Source organism: Varanus komodoensis, unplaced genomic scaffold, assembly GCF_004798865.1.
Source record: "Varanus komodoensis strain SLA01 unplaced genomic scaffold, ASM479886v1 scaffold1, whole genome shotgun sequence".
NCBI lineage: Eukaryota > Metazoa > Chordata > Lepidosauria > Squamata > Varanidae > Varanus > Varanus komodoensis.
In genome coordinates, this window is record NW_025335268.1 from 94,767,925 (window position 1) to 94,788,615 (window position 20,691).

The 20,691-nt window shown below is 45.0% G+C and overlaps 2 protein-coding genes across 4 annotated transcripts; one reads left to right on the forward strand and one right to left on the reverse strand.

Annotated features, from left to right (window-relative positions):
* The first annotated feature begins 425 nt into the window (after nt 1-425).
* On the forward strand, nt 426-3,962 carry AVPI1 (arginine vasopressin induced 1). 2 transcript variants are annotated; one of them, XM_044436601.1, is made up of 3 exons: nt 426-627; nt 2,316-2,676; nt 3,478-3,962. In XM_044436601.1, the coding sequence occupies exons 1-3, from the start codon at nt 504-506 to the stop codon at nt 3,638-3,640; spliced, it is 648 nt and encodes a 215-aa protein (XP_044292536.1). In that variant the 5' UTR covers nt 426-503; the 3' UTR covers nt 3,641-3,962. The 2 variants fall into 2 exon arrangements, with proteins under 2 accessions (XP_044292536.1, XP_044292545.1); XM_044436610.1 differs by having other exon boundaries at nt 435-528.
* A 1,655-nt stretch (nt 3,963-5,617) lies between these two features.
* PI4K2A (phosphatidylinositol 4-kinase type 2 alpha) lies at nt 5,618-19,784 on the reverse strand. 2 transcript variants are annotated; one of them, XM_044436564.1, is made up of 9 exons: nt 19,264-19,784; nt 11,825-12,025; nt 10,641-10,772; nt 10,409-10,562; nt 9,318-9,373; nt 8,588-8,687; nt 8,243-8,376; nt 8,005-8,064; nt 5,618-7,883 (listed from the first exon to the last, which is right to left on the reverse strand). In XM_044436564.1, the coding sequence occupies exons 1-9, from the start codon at nt 19,681-19,683 to the stop codon at nt 7,722-7,724; spliced, it is 1,419 nt and encodes a 472-aa protein (XP_044292499.1). In that variant the 5' UTR covers nt 19,684-19,784; the 3' UTR covers nt 5,618-7,721. The 2 variants fall into 2 exon arrangements, with proteins under 2 accessions (XP_044292499.1, XP_044292490.1); XM_044436555.1 differs by having other exon boundaries at nt 9,312-9,373; nt 19,264-19,783.
* Nucleotides 19,785-20,691: the final 907 nt, after the last annotated feature.

A 20,691-nucleotide genomic window follows, 5' to 3' on the forward strand; every position in this document is an offset into this window, starting at 1 on the left:
GCTGCTGTCAGAAAAGCCCAAGGTTCTCCACTCTCTTGTCGCCCATCGCGGGCATTCCTAGCCCTTTATTTGCAAAAAGAGCCTTCGAGTCGAGTTAGCAAACAGGATGGAGGAAACAAGCAAAAAGGAAGCGGCAGGTAGAGGGTCAGAAAATCATTCATGCGGGTGACACCGCACAATCAGTTTGGCTGCAATCCAATAGCTTCTACTTGAGGTGAGTTAACGCACACACGATATTCGTCAAACGGATGAAGCCACACATCGGAGCGACGCCCCGCTTTCTTCTTGCAAGCGACGCCCTTCCCACTGACGTCAATAACTCGGCTTGCCACGCGTTACCAGAAGAGACATCTGAGCCCCACCCTCCTTTCAGTTGATTGGTTAGCTGGTTATTTTCGGCGTTAGGAGTTAGAACCCTGGAGTTCAGGGGCAAAGGAAGCTGATTGGCTGAGATACATGTTGTCTTTTCTGGACAAAGGAATCTCCTCCGTGTGAGCTTGTGAATGACGGGAAGCGGCTTGAGAAGAGGTGAGCGTGATCGAAGCTCCCAAAAGAGCCCGGCCGTGGCGGGTCTCCAGGATTCTTCGGGAGACCTGGGGCTCCAGGGAGGACAGCAGCCGCCTGCAGGTCTGTAAGTGGCCCAAGACCCTGAAATCGTCTCAGGATCTAGGCATCAGCCTGTGATTGTTAAAATTCCAAGTTTCCGGTGTGAGTGGTAGAGGGGTCTGAAAGGCAGTTCCATGGAGAGGTAGAGTGGGAACCATCGGTGCTAGGAGCTCGGAGCAGGCAGTCACTGAGGCAGCATCTTTTTATATATGAAGTTCATTTTAGTTGGGCTGTTGGTTTTTTCTGTTTTTCCCTCGGCGGGGGCATTGTGCTCTTCCCCGAAAAGTACAGGACAATTCCGGCTGGTGTTAGGTTTGACTGACGAGAGGAGCCTTTCTCTTCAGTAAGGCTTACTGTCCCTCGTAGATTAGTTTGTGAATAATTGTGAAATAGTGCAAAGAAGCTCGAGGCAGGCTACACTGGAGATAACGTGACTAGGTAAGTCGAAACGGAGTGCGACCCAGTGTTGTTGTCACCTGGTGGTCTTGCTGAGCAAGGATTTAAATCTAGATCTCTCGGTGGCCTCGCAGCAGTTCTCACTGTATTCCGCCCCAGTCCTAGTTTCTGCAAAGCCCCGGAACCGAGGGCGTATATATTAATAGTCATTTTCGGTGTAGTGCTGTTTTCGATGTGATCTAAGCACAATGATGCATCTTAAGCTCCCGGACACTGAGACATGGATTTTGCCGCCCCCTCCCCGCATCCAGCTCCCACATCTAGATTCACGGATTGAATAAAACAGCGTAGGACGCAATCTTATGTACGTTTAGGTAGAAAAAGGCCTCCAACTCCCAGCATGCCCCAATTATAATGGCAAGCTGGGACATGCTGGAGTTGAAGGACTTTTTTCTGCCTAAACATGTCAGGGTTTGCATTACTTCCCTGGGAAATGCTGGCAAGTGTAATCCAACACACGGAAGGGCTCCAGGCTGGGGGAGGTTGCAATAGAATCATGTGCCCAGTTTGGCAAAGGAGAAGTCCCTCCCACCCCTGCTCCAGAAAATGCCTTGAGGGGTGGAGACTAGTGAATTAGCTTGCATGGCCCACCCTTTCCTGGCATAGGCCACCTTTAGAAAAGTGTATCACTCTTGCTTGGAAGCAGCTGCTGTTGCTAGGCATGGTCACAGGTAAGAGCTACCGTCCCCTGGAAGACAGAACCTCTGCTGAGTGCAGGAATGTGAGCTCTTGCCCCAAATGGCTGGACCTCTGGCACTTGTCCCAGCCAGTGTGGAATTTGTATGCACTCCAAGCAGCTGGGGGTGTCATCCTTCATTATCAGCCTGAAGTTGTTCACCTGTAGCTTTTTCTTCCTCATGGTGGAACACGCCTGTACTCTGTAAGTGCCGACCTGACTTAATACTCCATGTGTGGTGCACTAGGTGATTTTTAGACTGGTTCAAATGGCATCTGGGTGGTGTCAGCATCCCAGGGTTAAGATCCTACATTCAGCAGCCTACAGAAACAGATGATCAGCAGGAATCAGTAATAGAAGTTGCTGTTTCTGGGAAAAGAACTAGTTCTGTGCAAAGAGGTGGCAGTGGGCTGAAGGTGCAGGTGTGTCACAGTAAGCTTACGGAATAACTCAGTACTGTACTTCAGCATTCCTGTGGAAAGACCCAACTTAAGATAGAAAGGGCAGCAAGGGAAGAACAGCTCGTGGGATCAACTAACCATTCTGCTGCTTCCCCTCCATTTCCTCTGTTCCACAGAACCACCTCCAGCTACACAGTGGAGGGACCCTAGCACCATGGGAACCCCAGCCTCTGTTGCTTGTGAATTGCCACAGCAGCAGACTCCTAGATCCTGCACTCGCAAGAGAGCATCTGCCAACATCTTTCAGGGTGTGGGGTTATGGCAGTTGCGCCGTCTCTTCCACAGCAGTGGGGATGCACAGGCTGAAGAACGGGCCCGGCTGGTTTGGGAGTGTGCAGAGAATCGGTGCATTACCCAAGCCCTGGAACAGCTCCATCGAAGACAAAGAAAAACGAAGCTGCGATCCCGCCTGAAACCCCCTTCTGAAAAGAGTAGTAGCACCAGACTCCTAGAGCTACAGCATTTCAGCCACTTAAGGTACAGTCTTCATTTTCATGCTTCCCCAATATCAAATAGGCCATCTATATTTTTTGAACTCATCCACCTGAAATAAAGGGATTGCCACAATATGTTCTGCCTGTGGTTGCCCTTAAAGATAGCTCAGAGCCTGCAGCTGGTACAAAATGTGGCAGCTACAACACATGCAGGGACTAGGCATTCAGACCATACTGCATCAACTTGATACATCAGTTCAGTTACATTGGCTGGGAATTCACTTCTAAGCCCAATTTAAGGTGCTGGCTTTAGTCTATTAAAAGCCTTATACATTTGGGACCAGATTATCCAAAAGTCCACCTGAATCCATATGAGTCTAGACAAGCATTTAAGAGCAGTATCTGAGGTGCTGTATATTATATTCTGACAACTGTAGTTTTTGTTTGTTTAAAAATAGCTTCCTAACACCTACAGCTGCAAAGACAAATTCAAATGTCTGGATAATGTGCAATCTCAGCAGAGCAAGGGCAAAGTTTTCCATAGTTCTTCCCTTTCACCTTCAATGAACAAAAACAATAATTTATGCAGAAAAAATATAAAATATTTAACAGGTCATAAACTTATGGAGCATCACTTGAATTCTTGAAGTCAAATTTATTTGGTGCAACTAGATTAGCAGCACAAAAATGGGAGTGCAACTATGTTTCTTGTAACTGAGTTCCCTCCCTCTCCTTTTAGAAAGCCCAGCAATACAGGTCTCATCTCACTTCTCTCTGTTTGAACTGGTTTTCTAGAGGAGTCAACATACTCAAGTTCTTAACTGGTGCCTTTGTTGTTCCACAGGATTGAAGACTGTACTACACCTTGTGCTGGGACTGATAATGGTGACCATGGCAGCAATAAGGAGACAGAGAGAGATGATCAAAGTGGCCACTACACAGCTTCTCACTACTGGAAGAAAAGGGGGACTGGCGCTGCAGGCTACCTGCACCAGCTCCATCGGTGAGCAACTGAACCTTCTCTATGCCAACGAGTTGTGGTTAAATGTCAGAGAAAAGGAGAAGCCTGAAATTGAGGGGGGCCTGATGGTGAACACACATTGCTTAATCATTGCATGTTGGAGGAGAATCAACATTAGTTCTCCTGCTTCAAGTCGGCAATCAAGGCAGAGAAATTTGAAACCAAACCATTTCAGCACCTCAAGCACTTCTCCTTGTTCTGGTTACTTAAAATTTGACAGCACCTTGCTGGGTCAAAGCATAAACACTACACCTACTGTCTGCACTCAGTCATATTTAATAAAGCTTGTATCTGCTCCCTCTGTGAAAGAAGGTCGTGTGGACATTTACAGCTGTAGCAATTATATCTTGAAGAAATGGATTTATGATTCTGCACTGTGTAAAGTGCAGACTTTTAGTCTGTTCTGAATCTAACAGATGAGGTGGGGTGGCAGGGTGGAGATAATAACAAGGTAATGAGTTTGTACTGAAAACACATACCAGCTCTGTCATGATAGTCTTACCCTAGACTAGGGGCGGAAACCTATTTTCTATCAAGGGCTGCATGCCAGTGGTAGGTATAGCCAGAAACAAAAGTAGGTAGGATCACCAATAGCACCTTCTCTTTCTGGCCCAGGCTACCAGGGAAGGAGAGAAAATTGTAGAAGGGATCTGAACTTATTACTTGCAGAGGAACAGATACAAGTAGGTCTATAGTTTCATGCGGTCCAAGCTCTACAGGCTTCTGCAAGACACCATCTGTAAAACAGGCATGACAGCCCCTATGGATGCTGCTAGCAGTCACAGGTATGAAAATAGGATTTGCTTCTACATGATAAACTGATCTTGCCTCCATAGCAATAGGTTTCATTCTCCAGCCAGCCATACCATGCGTGAGGTCTGATCTCTTTGGACAGTCTTGTCAACATAGCAAGCTCCTGCACTGTCCTAACAGATGCATTCTAGAAATGAATGCTATTTTATTGCAATACATACTCCCACATCACAGGCCAAACTCTGCAAACAATATCCACATGAGGCTGCAAGTTTTTTTCTTCCACATTTGCAGAAAGGTAGAATGCCAACAAAAAGCTGCAGTTACAGTACGTAAAACTCTCTGCATAACTTACCCTCCTTCTCCCAGCCATAGTGGAGTTACTCCCACTTGTATGTGAATAACCAAGAGGCAGTCTAGATGCAGAGTAGATGCTGCATCTAGATTTTGCCAAAGAATAACTCCCATACTTCTAATACTGAGGCATTGGCTAAGGAGGCCAAACTACTTGCTACTGAGTCCTCCTTGCTTTGTCTATACAGCCTTCCTCCAACTTTACTGAAGATGTACAGAGCAATCCTATAAATGCCACCAGGAAATTCAATGCATTGAATGCCCTGTCAGGCTCCAGGCATGGGTAGAAGAGAAGGAAAAACAGAATTTGTCACTCAGTTTCCTATCCCCCTGCCCCCACCAAAAAAAACCCCCATTGTTGCTCATAGGAGGGGATTAATTTAAACCATGTCCAAGGCTGGTTAAATTTCTAAGCCAGTCAGCAGTGTGGTTAAGAGATAAGATTCAGAGTCACCCACACTTCTCCACTTTCTAGTGAGAAAGCTGAAGAATATGGCTCTTTTCCAGTGAGGCAGGGAGGGAGGAGCCAAGCTTGGAGTTCTGCCTCCATTCTTGGAGGGTGGATTTTCCATCTGTTCTATGGCCTGGCTCCTGGAACGCCCTTCTAGGAACCACAGGACTGCAGCCCAACAGTCTGAAAACCAGCGAAGAAAACATACTATTGGGTATTTCAAAAGAGGACTATGGTAGGTGGGGGAAGAGGCTCCACTAATTGTTTAAGCAACATTGTCCATGTATATCTAAGCATACACTTTCCTAAAGAAGAATAGGCAAGCATTTGCCTTGCTGTGGACTTAATTGTAACAGCTGCATCATGCAGGAGTATGTTCTAGTACAACCAGAATTTGAACAATTGTTTTCATTAACTGTACAGATTTAATGTGACCAGAACAGATGTGTGAATATGAACAGGCCAAGGCAATTATAATCGCTATGTTAAATAATATTTCCAACCATGTCATGAGGTTAGAATACATTATTTATACTCCCAATAGCTCTAAAAGCAACAGGTGGTGGCTTGTCTGCCAGTCACAAAGCAATTTCCCCTACCATGCTTTACAATACAAATACGGTGGCTTTCCCCCAGCCTAGCACCTTCCAGATGGGTCGCTCTACAATTGCCATAATTCCAGTGCTGATTGGCTGGAAACTATGGGAGCTGCAATCCAACATACCTGGAGGGCATCAGACTGGGAAAGCTGGAATAAGGCAACCAAAAGGAGGAACTTTCCAGTAGAGGATGTATCCGGCTACACTAAACAGGAAGATATAAACTGCAGGGAAGCTGAGTGCCATTGTATATAAAGGCATGATTGCAGGAAGTGAGGTAGGGAGGGGGAAAAGATTTAGTTCCTGATAATATTCAGACACATAAAACCACAACAGAGGCTGGCTCTGCACCTGCAGACCTGTTTTGAAGATACTTGCATTGATTTAAATATATTACATACATTTCTACAGTGCATAAGAACAATACATTTCGGTTCAGGCTGGCAAAAAGGAAAAGTATCCCCTAAAGCCAAGTAGAGCAGCTTCGGCCTGGCACCTCAGGAACAGAGCACAGAACTGTCTCTCAAGCCAGGACCATCAGGAGAAGGGAAACCCACTTACAGAGTACCAGACCCTTAGTGAGAACAGGAGGGAAGCTAGACTCCACTTGGCACAATAATTCTCTTTAAAGGTCTGGGCAACAGCCACATCAATAGCACCCAGAGAGACTGGGATACTTATACTGACAACTTGAGGTGGGAAATTTTTGTTACCAGGGATTTAGCACAGTAACCTATAAAGAAGCAGCATTCATTACCATTCCATTGTAGAAAGGGCTTAGCCTCAGTGTGGTAGTGATCCTAACCACAGTACTTCCTCTTGCTAGGCTGCAGAGGACATCTCTCCCAAGTCAGTAGGGTGCACCCCACAAAGAATTTTTCCACCCAGATTGTCAGTGCCCAACCCTAACCCAGGGAAGGTTTCCACCTCAATAGGAAATAAGACAGTCACCTCTGGTAAGAGCCTTTCTCCATCACTGAGTACTTCTAGAACGGAGGAACTGTATTCTAGGGACTGTAGAAGGTGAGTGTGAAATGCTAGCTCAAGTTAACCGTGCTAGGATACCAACTCATCTTCTTGCTTGCTCTGGGACTATGTGGAGCAGGAGCATATGTACATGGGATGAATAATTTAAAACCAAATTAAAATCACTAGTTGAGGCTTGTACTGCCTGTGCAGCATGAACAAAGTGAAAGAAAGCAGTTACGCTTTCCCATACCAGGGCTCTTTTAGTACCCACTTACTCCTAGCTTTTAGCACTACCCCAAGCAGAAAGAAGGGGCTACAACAGGCCCTGTACCAATACGTAAAATCTTCCCTCTGCCCCAATTTGGATTCCTCCAGAAGCAGCTGGTTACTGGGGCCAGGCTCCCTATGGATAGCCCCAGGATACAGATCACTAGGAATACCTCTATGAGACCAAGGGTAATAGAGCAAGCTTAGCAGGGCAGGAGATCCTGCCATCTTCAGCAGGATTAACGAGAGAGTGCAGCAAAACAGGAAGGAGTATGAAGGCTGGCGAGTTTCACAAAGAGCAGCAGAACTTCCATCCAACTTGGTTAATCTCATCACCAACCTTCCCAGGCAGAGGACAGCACATGTTCTCCACCCAGATGGGTGTTAGAGGGATGGCTTGAACCAAAGGGTGCTGCATGCAGGCACCTGCTGGATGATGCATCGTGCTAAGGCTGGCAAGCAGCAATGTCCAGCCCACCACAACAGGGGAGCAGCCGTCAGTTTGATGAAGGATCCTCCTTTCCTGCTGGGAATGTGCAGAGTTCAGGCCAACTGGAGTGCCTGCCTACATCTCTCACTGGCTGCAGCACGCCCACCTCCATCTGAAGGATTGGTTGCCTGCTGTCAAGCGATACTCCCCCACTCAGGTTCTGCGATGAGTGCAGAGCCTACTGCTACCACCAGGAAAAGAAAGGCTTGCGGCTCTGGAAGCTTTGTGTGTATGACTCACTGGCAGAGCGTTGATGGGAGCGAGCTGTCTCTACAATGACAGGAGGCATCTGAACCAAGTGAAGAGGGCTCTTCCCATCTTTCAAGGCCTGCATCAAGTTCAGGATCTGGGAACAGAAGAGGGAAATGTAGTCCCAGGATTACAAAGAGCCCCAGCTATAAACAGAGGCAAAGACAGCGAAATGCCCAATATAAGTTGCATCCCCCAAGTGGGATCAAGGAGCATACCTGACCGCGCATGACAGCAATCTGCTTGTGGAACTGCCCCCTGTCAAAACCTGGATCTTTCTACAAAAGAAACAGCATGAAATAGACAAACCACAATTAGTAGGAGTTACTGCACCAATCTCTGCTCCTCTTCTGCCCCTAGGGAGGAGAGTGTGTGTAGTCATCCCATCTCACACCATGACATCCATGCAAATAACATGCTCATGAACAGAACAAATGCCCTTGTGCTTGGGGTTACCTTGAAGAGTTCGTAGAGGTCTTCCTCTAGATCCTTGACAAAATTGGGGTCTGAAATCTTTGGCAGGATCAGGTCCTTGATCTCCTGGGAAAAGGGCATCTTGGCCTGGGGCAGCCATGCCCAATAGAAAGGGTCTTTGGAGCAGGGGAAGGGGGAAGAGAGAGAAGCAAAAGGCAAACATAACTCACAATCCAGAAAAGTCTCAAGGGTAGCATATGACCTAAGTGCAAGAGAAGCATCAGGAGAACATCCTGTGTTCCAGTGGCGACACCCAATAGTTAGCCCTTGAGGAACATCCACGTAAAGACAGAAATACATCTTGTGTACCTGCTTGGAGATACTTACATGCTCTCCAGGAATCTGGATGTTTAAGAGGGAAAGCCAGGCCATTGTCAATGGCAGCTATTTTGATTATAGGCTCCTTTACCACTACCCATTCTGAGTCCTGTGGAGAAAAAGGAGGTTGGGCCAGGAAAGAGGTATTACTCTCACCATTCACTCCACATAACCCAGGAGAGGCAATCCGAGAAGACTCATTGCCCCATAGTCAACACAATGGGCATTGCCTATGCCACCAGAATTTCTGACTAGTCCTGCCTCAACTCCTCCCTGCCTGATTTTGCTAAGGCCCAAAGGGAGACTAAGCACTACTAATGCACACAGGCAGGCCAGTCACATTTTGACACTCCCTTCCCACCACCCCATTCTCCCTGCAAGTCTACTGGAGCCAAGACATCAGCAAGCACTCTTCCAGACTCACTACATCTTGGGATTAGGATGCACCTTAAAATCTGACTTTTGACATCCTTGGTTCATAATTATTTGTGTAAATTCACAGGACATTGTTAGGGACTTTCAGCTGACCAGCAGCAGGTTGAAGCATGGCCTCCACTATGCATGATGCATTGCAGTCTAAGAACTATAGCAACTAACAACCATTCCCCTAAATCTGCCCCTTAATGAAAACTGCATGCCGGCCCCTTCCAGTCCCCTATTGCCTACTGCTGTAGAACACATTACACGCCTTAACTAGAACTGTCTGAGCAATGTGACCCTGGGTCCCACTCACCCGTACATTTGTGCTATCCAGGGGGCAGTCATACTTGATCAGCCAGTTGTCATTACCCCGGTCTGCAGAGAAACAAAAATGCATTGATAGCAGCCAGAGGGAAACCAAAGATCACAAGCCTCACATCAAAATACCAGGGGAAGGGCGGGCGGGGGGGGGGGGGGAATCACAGGACAAGAATATGTAATCAAGCAGCGTACAAATGTTTCACCTGCTCACACCCTTGGGGGAGGCAGACACAATCTCAACCTTTTCACTATTGTTTCTGCTCTGCCTTGTCACAGCAAATAATTTCCCATACAGGAGACAAAAGCAAGCCCCTGCTATCCCTCCTGCATGACAAGTGGAGATTAGAGATCCTGAATCCTTGGGAAGGAGCAGAACAGCTTTTTAAAAAGCGACTTGTGCCTACAGCAGGGCACTGGCATCTCCATGCCAATGGCTGACATGCTGTTCCCCTTAAGTCAGAATCAATGCTTTTGGTGTGGCTTAGTAAAAGGCAGCTTCCTAAGTAAAGGCAAGCAACCTCATACCCTCAAGATCTTTGAACTACAACTCCCATACCCCCCAGCCATTGGCCACAGCATCTAACACTGATGGGAGCTATAGTCTAAAATACAGAAGGTACCAAGTTACCTCCCCTGATCCTAACTACTGGGAATGTCCCAGGATGTCACAGCGCTATGGGGCACCAGAAGAAGCATATTAGGGAAAATACAGGGTGGGCCAAAAGTAGGTATACGGTACTAATCAGGTCATGTTTAGTCTCTTAGGTGCTTGAAATGCCACCCCATCAACGTTGCAACATTCATGGAACCTGTTCCCAACACTGTGACACAAATTCCATTTAGCACCCATGTCAATTATGAACTCCTTCAGTTCATCCACTGTGAGATCCTCCATGACCCAATTAGTACCATATACCTACTTTTGGCCCACCCTGTATACATTGAGGAGAACTATGTTCAGAATGACAGAGCAAAGGACAACACCAGCCTTCCCAAAAGACTTAGGTGTTCTTACAGCAGTGATGCTGCCCCTACCCATTTTCCTTGATTAATGCCCCCACCTCAGACCTGAGCTAGCACAGAACCTACCAGTGTTGCGAATGATATAGTCTAGCACCACCAATCTCTCAAATTGCAGTAGCAATTGGCGGTTAGTATTCTCTGGGAGAGGGTTAGTCTCAAAGTGCCGTAGCCAATAATCTGCATCCTTGTAGCCTTCTACAAAGAGCTGGAAGGAGCCCACCTGAGAAGAAGAAGCAGCAGGTTAAGGGGATCAAGGTATGGCTCCAAACAAACCTAGATGCCTTGTAAATGTTCTCACCTTTGGAGGAAGTCCAATTCGATGAAACCTCTGCCCAACCTTTGGCACTTTCTCTAGGGCCAGGCGTTTGCCCCGGGACTTCACTCTATCAATGGCGCTATAGTTAAATGTTTCACTGGCCAAATGTACCACCTATGGGTAAAAGGAAGAGGTGACTCAAAAACACAGTTTGCAAGCTGTTCACAATCAATGTTCTCTCTAGCATGCACCTATTTGCAGAACAAAGTTGCACTATATAAACCTAGACATTTTCTTACCTGACTGACTTTACCAAACTGTCCACAATCTGGTTTTAGGGGCAAAAATCAGACACAATCATAATAGGTGAAGACACAATGGTTCAAGACAAATCTCAGACTCCTCCTCCTCTGACAGTTATGATCAAAAGAAGCAGGGAGTATCTGCAAAAATGTCTTTTGACAACAGTTTCTTTAACATCAGTGTTCTTCTGTTTTACCTCTCCTACATAGGGTTCCTATTCAAAATGTTTTGCAATGAATCAGCCACATTGAACAAATTAATGCAAAAAAGTCAACAACATGTCCGCTTCAGTAATGTGCATAGTTCTTAGCATAGCATTTATTATTTTTTTAAAGGTCAGGATATAATAGTTCTGGGGCTACCACCAAATGCTTCTTGCTCATGTGTGTCAGGTGACATATCCTCTTCCTCATGTAATCTAACTACAATTGAAAGCAGTCCTGCATAGACTAGGACTGAGGAATACCAATAGGGTGGGTCAAGGATCAAGATGCTGGCACAGGAATGAGAGTTGGATTTAAGGCAGAGGTGGGCGACTTGTGACCTTCCAGAAATGGCCAACAACTTGTATCCACTAGCCAATTGCAAGGAAGGGTGGGAATTGAAGGCAAAAACATTTGACAAGCCACCAATTGCCTACTCCTGGTTTAAGGGACAGGTAGAAAGCAGAAGGTTATAGTTTGGAATAATATATGCCAGAGATCTCATGTATCAAGGGAAGGCAATCTTGGCTTTCCAGGTATTGTTCAACTTCTGACTCCCATTTGCAGTAACCAGTGTGTCTAATAGCAAAGGATGAAGAGAACTGAGATTCCAACATACAGAGGTTCCCCATCTCTGTCATACTGGGGAAACAAGGTCTTTATCCAGGCTTCCTTGTCCACTGTTAAATCCTTTGCTATCTTTCCTCCTCATTGGCTCACCTTTGTGCAGGGAACAATGTTTAGTTCCAGCTTCTGGTCAACAAGGCTAGCACCTGCCTCAGACAAATATCCCTGGTTAAGGACAAGGCAATCTCTTCCAAAGCAACAGGGGCAGCAAAGTTTTTGCAGCCACTTTGTCCATTTCGGATTCAATTGCCCATAGGGTTCTTCATTCTTAGGTTTGAACACACCGATGATTTTCTGAGAAGGGCAGAAAAAGGAAGCTGGTTAACACAAGCTGGGCAAGGTAAAGATGAACACACAAAACTACCTCCCCTCCCTCACCCGGCAAAGGATCTGGCTCTTGACAAATAGATAGGTATTATGGAGAAAGATGGGGTCAGACATCTTCCTTGCTAAGGCTTATAATGTACACTTTCCGTTACAACATTTATGCCCATCACGAGTAGCTTATGGCCCTGTTGCTCAAAAGCAGCCCATCCAACAACAGTTCCCCTTTCAAACTCCCAAAAATTAGGCAACCAAGCTGGGTCAACTTTGCCAGCCAGATCTTATTCATGGTGATTCATTCTTGAAATCAGGTGATTATGAGATCAGTCACTAGGAAGAGGTTAATCCAGGTGTACAATGGCCAGCATAATCATCCATGCAGGTTGATCACTTCCAGCTTCTGGAACTGCACCTTTCCAGCCCAGCAGATAAGTGTAACAAGGAGTTTGGCATCACTAATTCAGAGTGTCATTTTCTGTTTCTGGCCAAGACAGGTGACCAACACTACACTGGATATGGCTAAACGCTATGATGAGCTGCTGCTGGGAGAGTTGAAAAACCACTGAGGCTGAAATGATAGGCCCCATCACTGACCATATTCTGTCAAAAAGCAGTTTCTCTCAAACCTTTTAAATTTTCATTCCCTTCTAAACCTTTTCCACCTTCCAAACCCTTAAGCATAAATCTCTTCAGTAAGTGTGCACACAGACAAACTATTATAACCCAAATATCCAAGCTTTCCCATCACAGCTCCTTTTGAATTTTCTCCAGTCCCATTTTTCAGTACCAAAGAAAACTGCCCTGCCATTTTCTAGCGCACTAAGGGACAATACAGTCAAGCAGCCCTTACTGTCTCAGGAAGACTCCAGCAGGATGCTGTTTGTTCATGAGCCAAGGAAGCAGGGAACCCCATAAAAGAAGGAGAGCACAACCCCAACATGCCACTTACAACGGCTCTTCCATCTACTCCTGTATGGGGCTGGAGCATGCCACGTAAAGTTAACATATGTATGCTATTTGTACACATGTGTGGCTTCAGTTTTAAGGGGATGTGTGGCTTCCAGTGTGTTATCTTCCAAGAACAAACAGTCGAATTGACACCATCAGACATTACATGTGCTAACGGTGACTTGGCAAGTGAAATGCAGCTACTGTATTTCCCCGAAAATAAGACCGGATCTTAATATTAATTTTTGCTCCAAAAGACGCATTAGGGCTTATTTTCAGATGATGTCCTATTTTTTCATGTACAACAATCTATTTTATTCATGTAGAAAAGTCTACATTTATTCAAATACAGTCATGTCATCTTCCTCTGGAACATCATCATAACTCTCCAAACCCTGAATTGTGTTGCAACGGACATGCTAAATGTGTCCATCTGGCTGATGATCTTAACTGGGGCTTATTTTAGGGGTAGGGCTTATATTGCAAGCATCCTGAAAAATCATGCTAGGGTTTATTTTCCAGTTAGGTTTTATTTTCAGAAAAACTGGGTATTTTTAATAATATTTCAACCTACCGTTGCAAAGAAGGAATATCACAAAAATTATGCACAGACTTTTTTTTTGCTCATCAGCTTTCGTTAGTGTTTGTGTATTTTATGTGCAGCCCAAGACCATTTTTCTTCTTCCAGTGTGGCCCAGAGAAGCCAAAAGTTTGGACACCCCTGCACTAGATGGATATTTGCCAATTTCATCATTGTAAAATCATGCAATTTGCTTCTTGCACTATAGACCCGTTTCTTCTGGGAGTGTAGTATCAGCAGATCCAAGATACCTCACAATTGAGATTGCATTATATAAGGCAATGTATGACACTATTTTCCCCAGAAGATATTTCCTAAAGAATTCTGTGCTTTTGTTTTGTAAAGAAGTATACTAGGCCTCTTGATGGCAAAAGAAGGGGATGGCAAAGGATGAGGTGGCTAGATGCAGTCACTGAAGCAGTCGGTGTGAGATTAGGGGGACTCCAGGGGATGGTGGAGGACAGGAGGGCCTGCAGGAATGTTGTCCATGGGGTCATGATGGGTCGGACACGACTTCGCGACTAACATAACATAATACTAGGCCTCATCATTACCATTAAAAGCCATGAAAATGCATAAATTATCTCTCTTAAAGTCTCAAATATCAAGTACAGTGAGTGGAGCTCTTCAGTGAGGAATGTCACCTTCATCTCTTACCCCTCCATGCATACTGCTCAGGAAATCACTATCTCCCATTCCTAGCTTTGAGACCAAAGTGATACAAAAGTTCTACACACTGAATACAAGAAAAGAAAAAGAAAAATGTGGATGATTCATTCTTGTTCTAGACTCTGGATTATATGGCAATAGAAGCACAATGTTTTAGTATAAAACTCTACATCTACCAAGTACAATCAAAACTCTTAGAAATTGAGTGGGAGCTAAGAAGTAAAAATGAGAGGAACATCATGGCTGGCACAAGGGATACCTGGGGAACATATGTATTTACATAAACCAGTCAGAGTGCAACATAGTCAAACCCAAGATGAGTTGGGTCAGACCTATGTTCTGACAGAGAGGAAGCCATTTAACATATCTCTGCAAACCTAAAGTGGTATACCCTGTCAATCTACCATCAGAAGTGTTTTTCCTTTAGTACTGCCAGATCCCTCTGTCACAGATTTATGCTTGCTGCCCTGCTAGAAAAGTCTGATCTTCCACCTTGTCATTTCAATGATAGAAGCTGACTAAATGCCTTCTCAAAGCCAAGTAATTCAATATACATTTCGGTCCTCAAGAAAGGAGATGCAAAGGAATGCAGCAACTACAGGACCTCACCAAGCATGTTGAAACAAAAAAAAAAAATTACTCTAGAAAGGCCTGATGTTCAACCTGGATTCCAAGAAGGAAGAGGTACTCACAAATATACATTGGTTATTGGAGTGCACTAAAGAATTTCAGAAGAGTCTGTGCTTTACAGTCTACAGCAAAGCATTTGACTATGTGGCTCATGAGAAACTATGGATGGTTCTGAAAGAAATGAGGGTATCTCAACATTTGATTGTCCTGAGGTGTAACCTGTATTGTGGCCAAGAAGTTGTTAGGACAGATTATAGAGAAACAGAATGGTTTCTTATAGGAAAAGGTATACAAAGGTACATTTTATCTCGCTATTTGTTCAGTCTGTATACAGAACATATTATAAGGAAAGCTTGATGAGAATCAGAGGAAGAGGTGAAACACAAAAGACACACCAATAATTTAAGATATGCAGATGATACCATACTACTAGCAGAAGGCATCAAGGAATTGAAATTACTTCTGAAGATGAAAATGAAAAAAAGTGCAAAGGCAGGACTGCAAGTAAGCATTAACCCCCTCGCCAAAATATGACTACAGAAGAGTTTCACAACTTTAAAGTCAACAATGAGGAAAATGAAACTGTGAAGGATTTGGCAGACCCAATAATGTGAGGGGAAATCAAAGGAAGAAAAAAGAGAAAGACTACATCTGGTATGTATCAATTCCATAAAGGAACCCATAGCCTTGAATTTACAGATGAGCACAGCTGTGAAGGACAGAACATTTTGAAGGACTTTCATTCATAGGTTTACCATAAGTAGTAGTAGTGGTAGTTGTTACTGCAGCCATTTCTATACTTCCTTGAAGCCAAAGCTCTCTGGGTGGTTTACATCAAAATATAAAACAAAACAATGCAATACAATACAATTAACAGAAAACAACAATGTTTTAAATGTCAAAATTAATTTAAAATAGTTTAAAGATATAATAAAAAGACCCAGCAAGCAGAATTATCAGGATAATCCACTTAGGCCCCTGGATAACCAAGGAGATCTTTAAAGACCTCTGGATAGACGCCAGTCTTGACCTGGTGCTGAAAAGTTGGGTTCTGGGGCCAGGCAGGCCAAGCTTGATGACACATAACAATAACAACAAAAACCCAAGTGACAGGAAATAACCCTAAATAAGCCTTCTCTCAGACGGGCTGAGCTACAAGTCCCCTCATTCCCAGCCAGCCTGAGTACACCAACCTACACCACCATCTATCCACCCATACATACAAGCAGACAAGGTCTAATTGTGAACAGTTAACCAAGATGCATCTTAACTGCAATTTTTTGACTACAATGGCTCCTTTAAAGACATGAACAGCCAAGATTAAGAGTCATGATACTTCCTCAATCCATTTGCTATCTGCCTACCTAGAAGGGTAGCACAAAGACCAGTGTGACTCACTGTCTCAGTAGCATCTCTCATGAGCCCAAATAATAGGGAAGTTAGTTCAAAGTTTGAATGAGACAAGAAAATGAAGTTAGATGGCAAGAAATGACAAGGCCTGTTGAAGAAACACAGTTTTATGCAATCAGCACAAGATACTCAGAAAGAGGAAGTTAAATTAATCTGGTTAATTATGATGGGTCACAAGAAAAACCACACAGTTACCCACTGCACAGGCATGGAGAATATACTTCAGCTGACCGGAACCACAGCTTGCTGCACCATTTTACAATGTTCAATTGTTCAAGAACAACTTTCCCCCTTTTCTCAAATCACCATGGAGGTACAGAGATGACCAAGTCCCTGCAAAGTACAAAGGCAGGAACAATCATCCAAAGGAGAAGACAAAGCCTCAGAAATGTTCTCTAAGTGAACAGGCCAATATAGAGTAAATGCACCAGAACCTGAAAACTAAAATGTAAGGGAATCTCACTGGCCTCTTCCTCTAGGGAATGAACAAATAAAAATACATGGATCTCATCTTTCTCCAATGCATATTTATCCAAACTTGCTTTTTAAACTTCAAGTGATCTGGACTTCAGTGTTTTTCTAGAAACCCTTTTCTCTTACTCTTAGCTTCTAGATAGTTTAACATAATTTAAATCCCGCCTCTTTCTGTGCCCTTAACATCATAATTCATATTTTATCACTAATGTGCATGCACTTTTCAGAGAAAGAACAGGATGACATGCTCCCTGTCCCAAGGAGCTTACAATCTAGAATAGTTACAAAAGCACTATTCGTTGTAGTACTTCTTAAAACCCTCCTCTAAAAACCTGGGTTTCAAGAGGGAAGAATTAAGTATTCCAATAGTCAGCAGTGACTGTTCAATGGGAGAATACCAAGCAGAGCCCATGATGTGTTCTGGGTAAATATTGTGTAAATATTAGCAGTAGTGACCTAAAATTCTTCATAGCAAAGGGCAAAGGGTAGAGTAAATAGCCTGAAATGTTCTGGGCTGTTCGCAAGAACCTTCTACAAATTAAGCATGTCTGGCTCTTTTACTTCTTCTTCCTTAAAAAAAAATCTTCACCATCCCAAGCTATTGCCAGATTCCACGGACCTTTAAATTGCGGCTATGCACCTGAAGAACAAAGCTTCAAAAACCTAACTATCTTTATCTAAAAGGTTGAAAAGTTCAAGGACCTCATGATTAGGAAGGGAAGTTAAACAGCTGCTTCCACAGACTGACAGCCATTCTTTTCCAAAGGGATTATGTGCTTTATGAACAAATAGCTCATTCACTAGCAAGTATATAAAGAACCTCAAGTGAATGTACCCAGCCATACTTCTAAAAGAGTCATATCCACTTATGTAGGTTTCTTCTGCCATTTGTATTTGTTGAGTAATATTGTGTTACAAGTGCACACTCACACTAACTAAACACAGTTTTCCCCAATCTGATAACCTTCAAAAGTTTTGGATTACAATTTCCAAGAGCCCTGACCATTGGCTTGAGCTGACAGGAGTTGAGGTCCAAAATATATTGAGGGCACCAGGACAGTGAAGACCGCTAAACAAAATAAGCCTCTGTTTCAACCCCAGCTGGGATAATAACAAAGAATTCATCATGTCCGTATCTAATATATATCTTCTTGCCAAAGGATTTTGTGCCAATGCCAAGCCATACACTTTCTGGACAAGAGCTATGTGGTGTACTTCGGGCTTTCCAAGCAGCACTCTCAATAAATAATACAGCCTAGGACAATGAGACCACAGGCCTCTTTATTCAGAATTAGGAAGCCAAAGGCCCAGCCATACACAAACCCTTTATGAAAACCAGGAAACCAAAATAAATGCTAAGGCTGTGTTATGAGCCACTTCACATCACCCAAACACCTGAACAAATCTACTCATCCAGGATGGTAACTGAAAGCCTGTAACTGAATAAAGCTATGCCAGTCCAATTAAATAGTGAATCCACGTAAGTCCAAGCCATTCACCCAACTACCCAGAAGCATGTCAGAATGCCAAGCACTGTTATGCCTTGTCACTGGGCATGTAGAACTTCAGTTCATAACTTCAATATTATGAGTACAGAATCCCAGAATTATGTTCAGATTGGTTCTCTGAACCCAATATGTAAATCCTGTTATTATGCAGCAACACTACCATCACAGAGCTTCTATCCTGTTTTATTAGCTGTATGCCTAAATATGTTTCCCACTGCATTCATAATACTGGGTCTTTTTGTTTTTATGGATAAGGCCTACACTTGGTGTGCTTTTCAGGAGGGACACCTGACAAATTAGCTGTATTTTTTGGATTATACTATAGACTAACATACTGTCCCCTACAAAGGTCTAGTCCAGAGTGGATAAAAGGGCTAACACAGGCCAAAAAGATCTGAGGGCCAGAATCTAGGCATCTGATTGCAAGCAGGTGAAACAAGAATCCTGCACTCCAAAGAACTGGGCGCTAATGATGTGGCACATACACTATATAATAACAACACTTAACATTTATTTATTTATTTAGAAAATTTCTATGCCGCCCCATTCGCCGAAGCCTCGGGGCGGCTCACAAAACATCAATTAAAATATAATACACTAAAAATATAAAACGAATTAACAATATATGTCTTTCAAGTACTTAAATCTTTTACATTATTTGTTGAAAAGCTTCTAACCCTGTAAGTTACATTCATATAATTACTTCGTATTTTGGGAGGGGGAGCCAAAGAATGTAGCTTGCTTAGTATGCTGACAGCAAAGTCAATATTCGAGCCCGGGACTTCCTGATTTGTTGTTCAGCCGCTAGACCCCACACAAAGCAGCACAAGTGTAACAGTGAACATCATCTAACCAGGCCAAACCCTCAAGCCCACCGCTCTATCTTCAACCTTTGTAAAAACTTATATAAAATAAAGCCAACCAAGTCCCCCTTCCCCTTGTACCACCGCACCCTGGTCTGAACACTTTCCCCGAGCCCGGTTTCTCACCCCCTGTGGGTCCTTGACGAAATAGCTGCCGCTAGAGCCTTGGTAGATGCGCTCAGGGTAGATGCCACGCTCGCTCGCCAGCTCTGCTAGCCGCACCACCTCAGCGAATTCTGGGTCATCGGGGAACTCGTTCCGGGTCTCCCGCTCCCCGCGGGCCGCGGCGGCTCCCACCCCCAACCCAACTGGAGCCTGGATCTGGGCTGCCCCAGCTATCCCCGCACCCCCAACCCGATCCAGCAGGGGCTGGCGCTCCCGGTCGCGGCCACCTGAGGGAGATCCCTGCGGGGAAGGACACGGACACGGTCCTGAAGGGGCGCTCGGAGCGGCGGGGCAGGGCGGGGAGCGCACAGCACCCCCGGGCAGCCCATATCCCGGGGCCAGGCCGCGCTCCGGAGACACTAAGGGGCTCGTCTCGTCCATGGGCCGAGCAGGTCCGAGACGCGGATCTAACCCCAGGTGGGCACTTGCGCGCACAGACAAGGGCCCCGCGCTCCACGACTCAGAGCGGCTCAGTTCGGATCACCTGACACCGGCCCCGCGGCCACCGCCGTTTCCGCCGGAGCGGCCGCAGCCAATCGCAGTGCGGCCACACCTCCTGCTTACAGGGTGCCTCGAAGCCACGCCCACTAGGGAGGTCGCCGTCCATTCACAAAGCTAGCTCTGCCCCTATCCCGAAAGCCCTGTTCCGTGCCCTCCATAGCCACGCCCCTTCATTGTGTTGCGTGCTGAGTCTCACTGCATAGCTAAGTCATGCACGATGAACTAAGTCGGTTTGTAGAGCTTTCTCTTCTTGTACCCCAAAAATGTGCTTTCTGGCTAGGTCTCTGCTGCCTGCCATTATCGACGCTGCCTCCTCAGCCCCTGCTTCTGGAGCATGGCCCCGCCCTGCATTACAAAGAACAACGCTTGCACACGAAGTATCGCCGTCTTCCCCAAGCTAAAGAATGCATTTCCAGGATCTTACCCACCTCCCCTTTACAAACACGCCTCCATATACTGCACCGACCCTTCCTCAGTATGCTGAATCTCACTCCTTTCCCTACACTGTCACCACCCGAGACTTTAAATACCATGTACATATGCATACACTGGTTCACCGTCCGGTGCAATCTTATTAAACATCGCACACCAAGCCATCGCTTCCAAAGAAAGACCGTCACACGTCTCCACTGCAAAAAGAGCCCCAGCCGCTGTTTGTCCTAACAGGACTACAAACCCTAAGAGAGTTGCTGCGTTGATTTGCAGTTGGATGCAAACTTAGTCATGCTTAGAGAATAGTTCCATTGAATTCGGTGGGATAAGTTAGTCACGACGAACTTATTCCGCTGATTTCAATGGACCTATTCTAGACATGACTACATCAGAATCTAGCCCGAATATGTTAATTGTAGCATGAACTTTTGTAGGCAAGAAAGCCATACTTTAAGC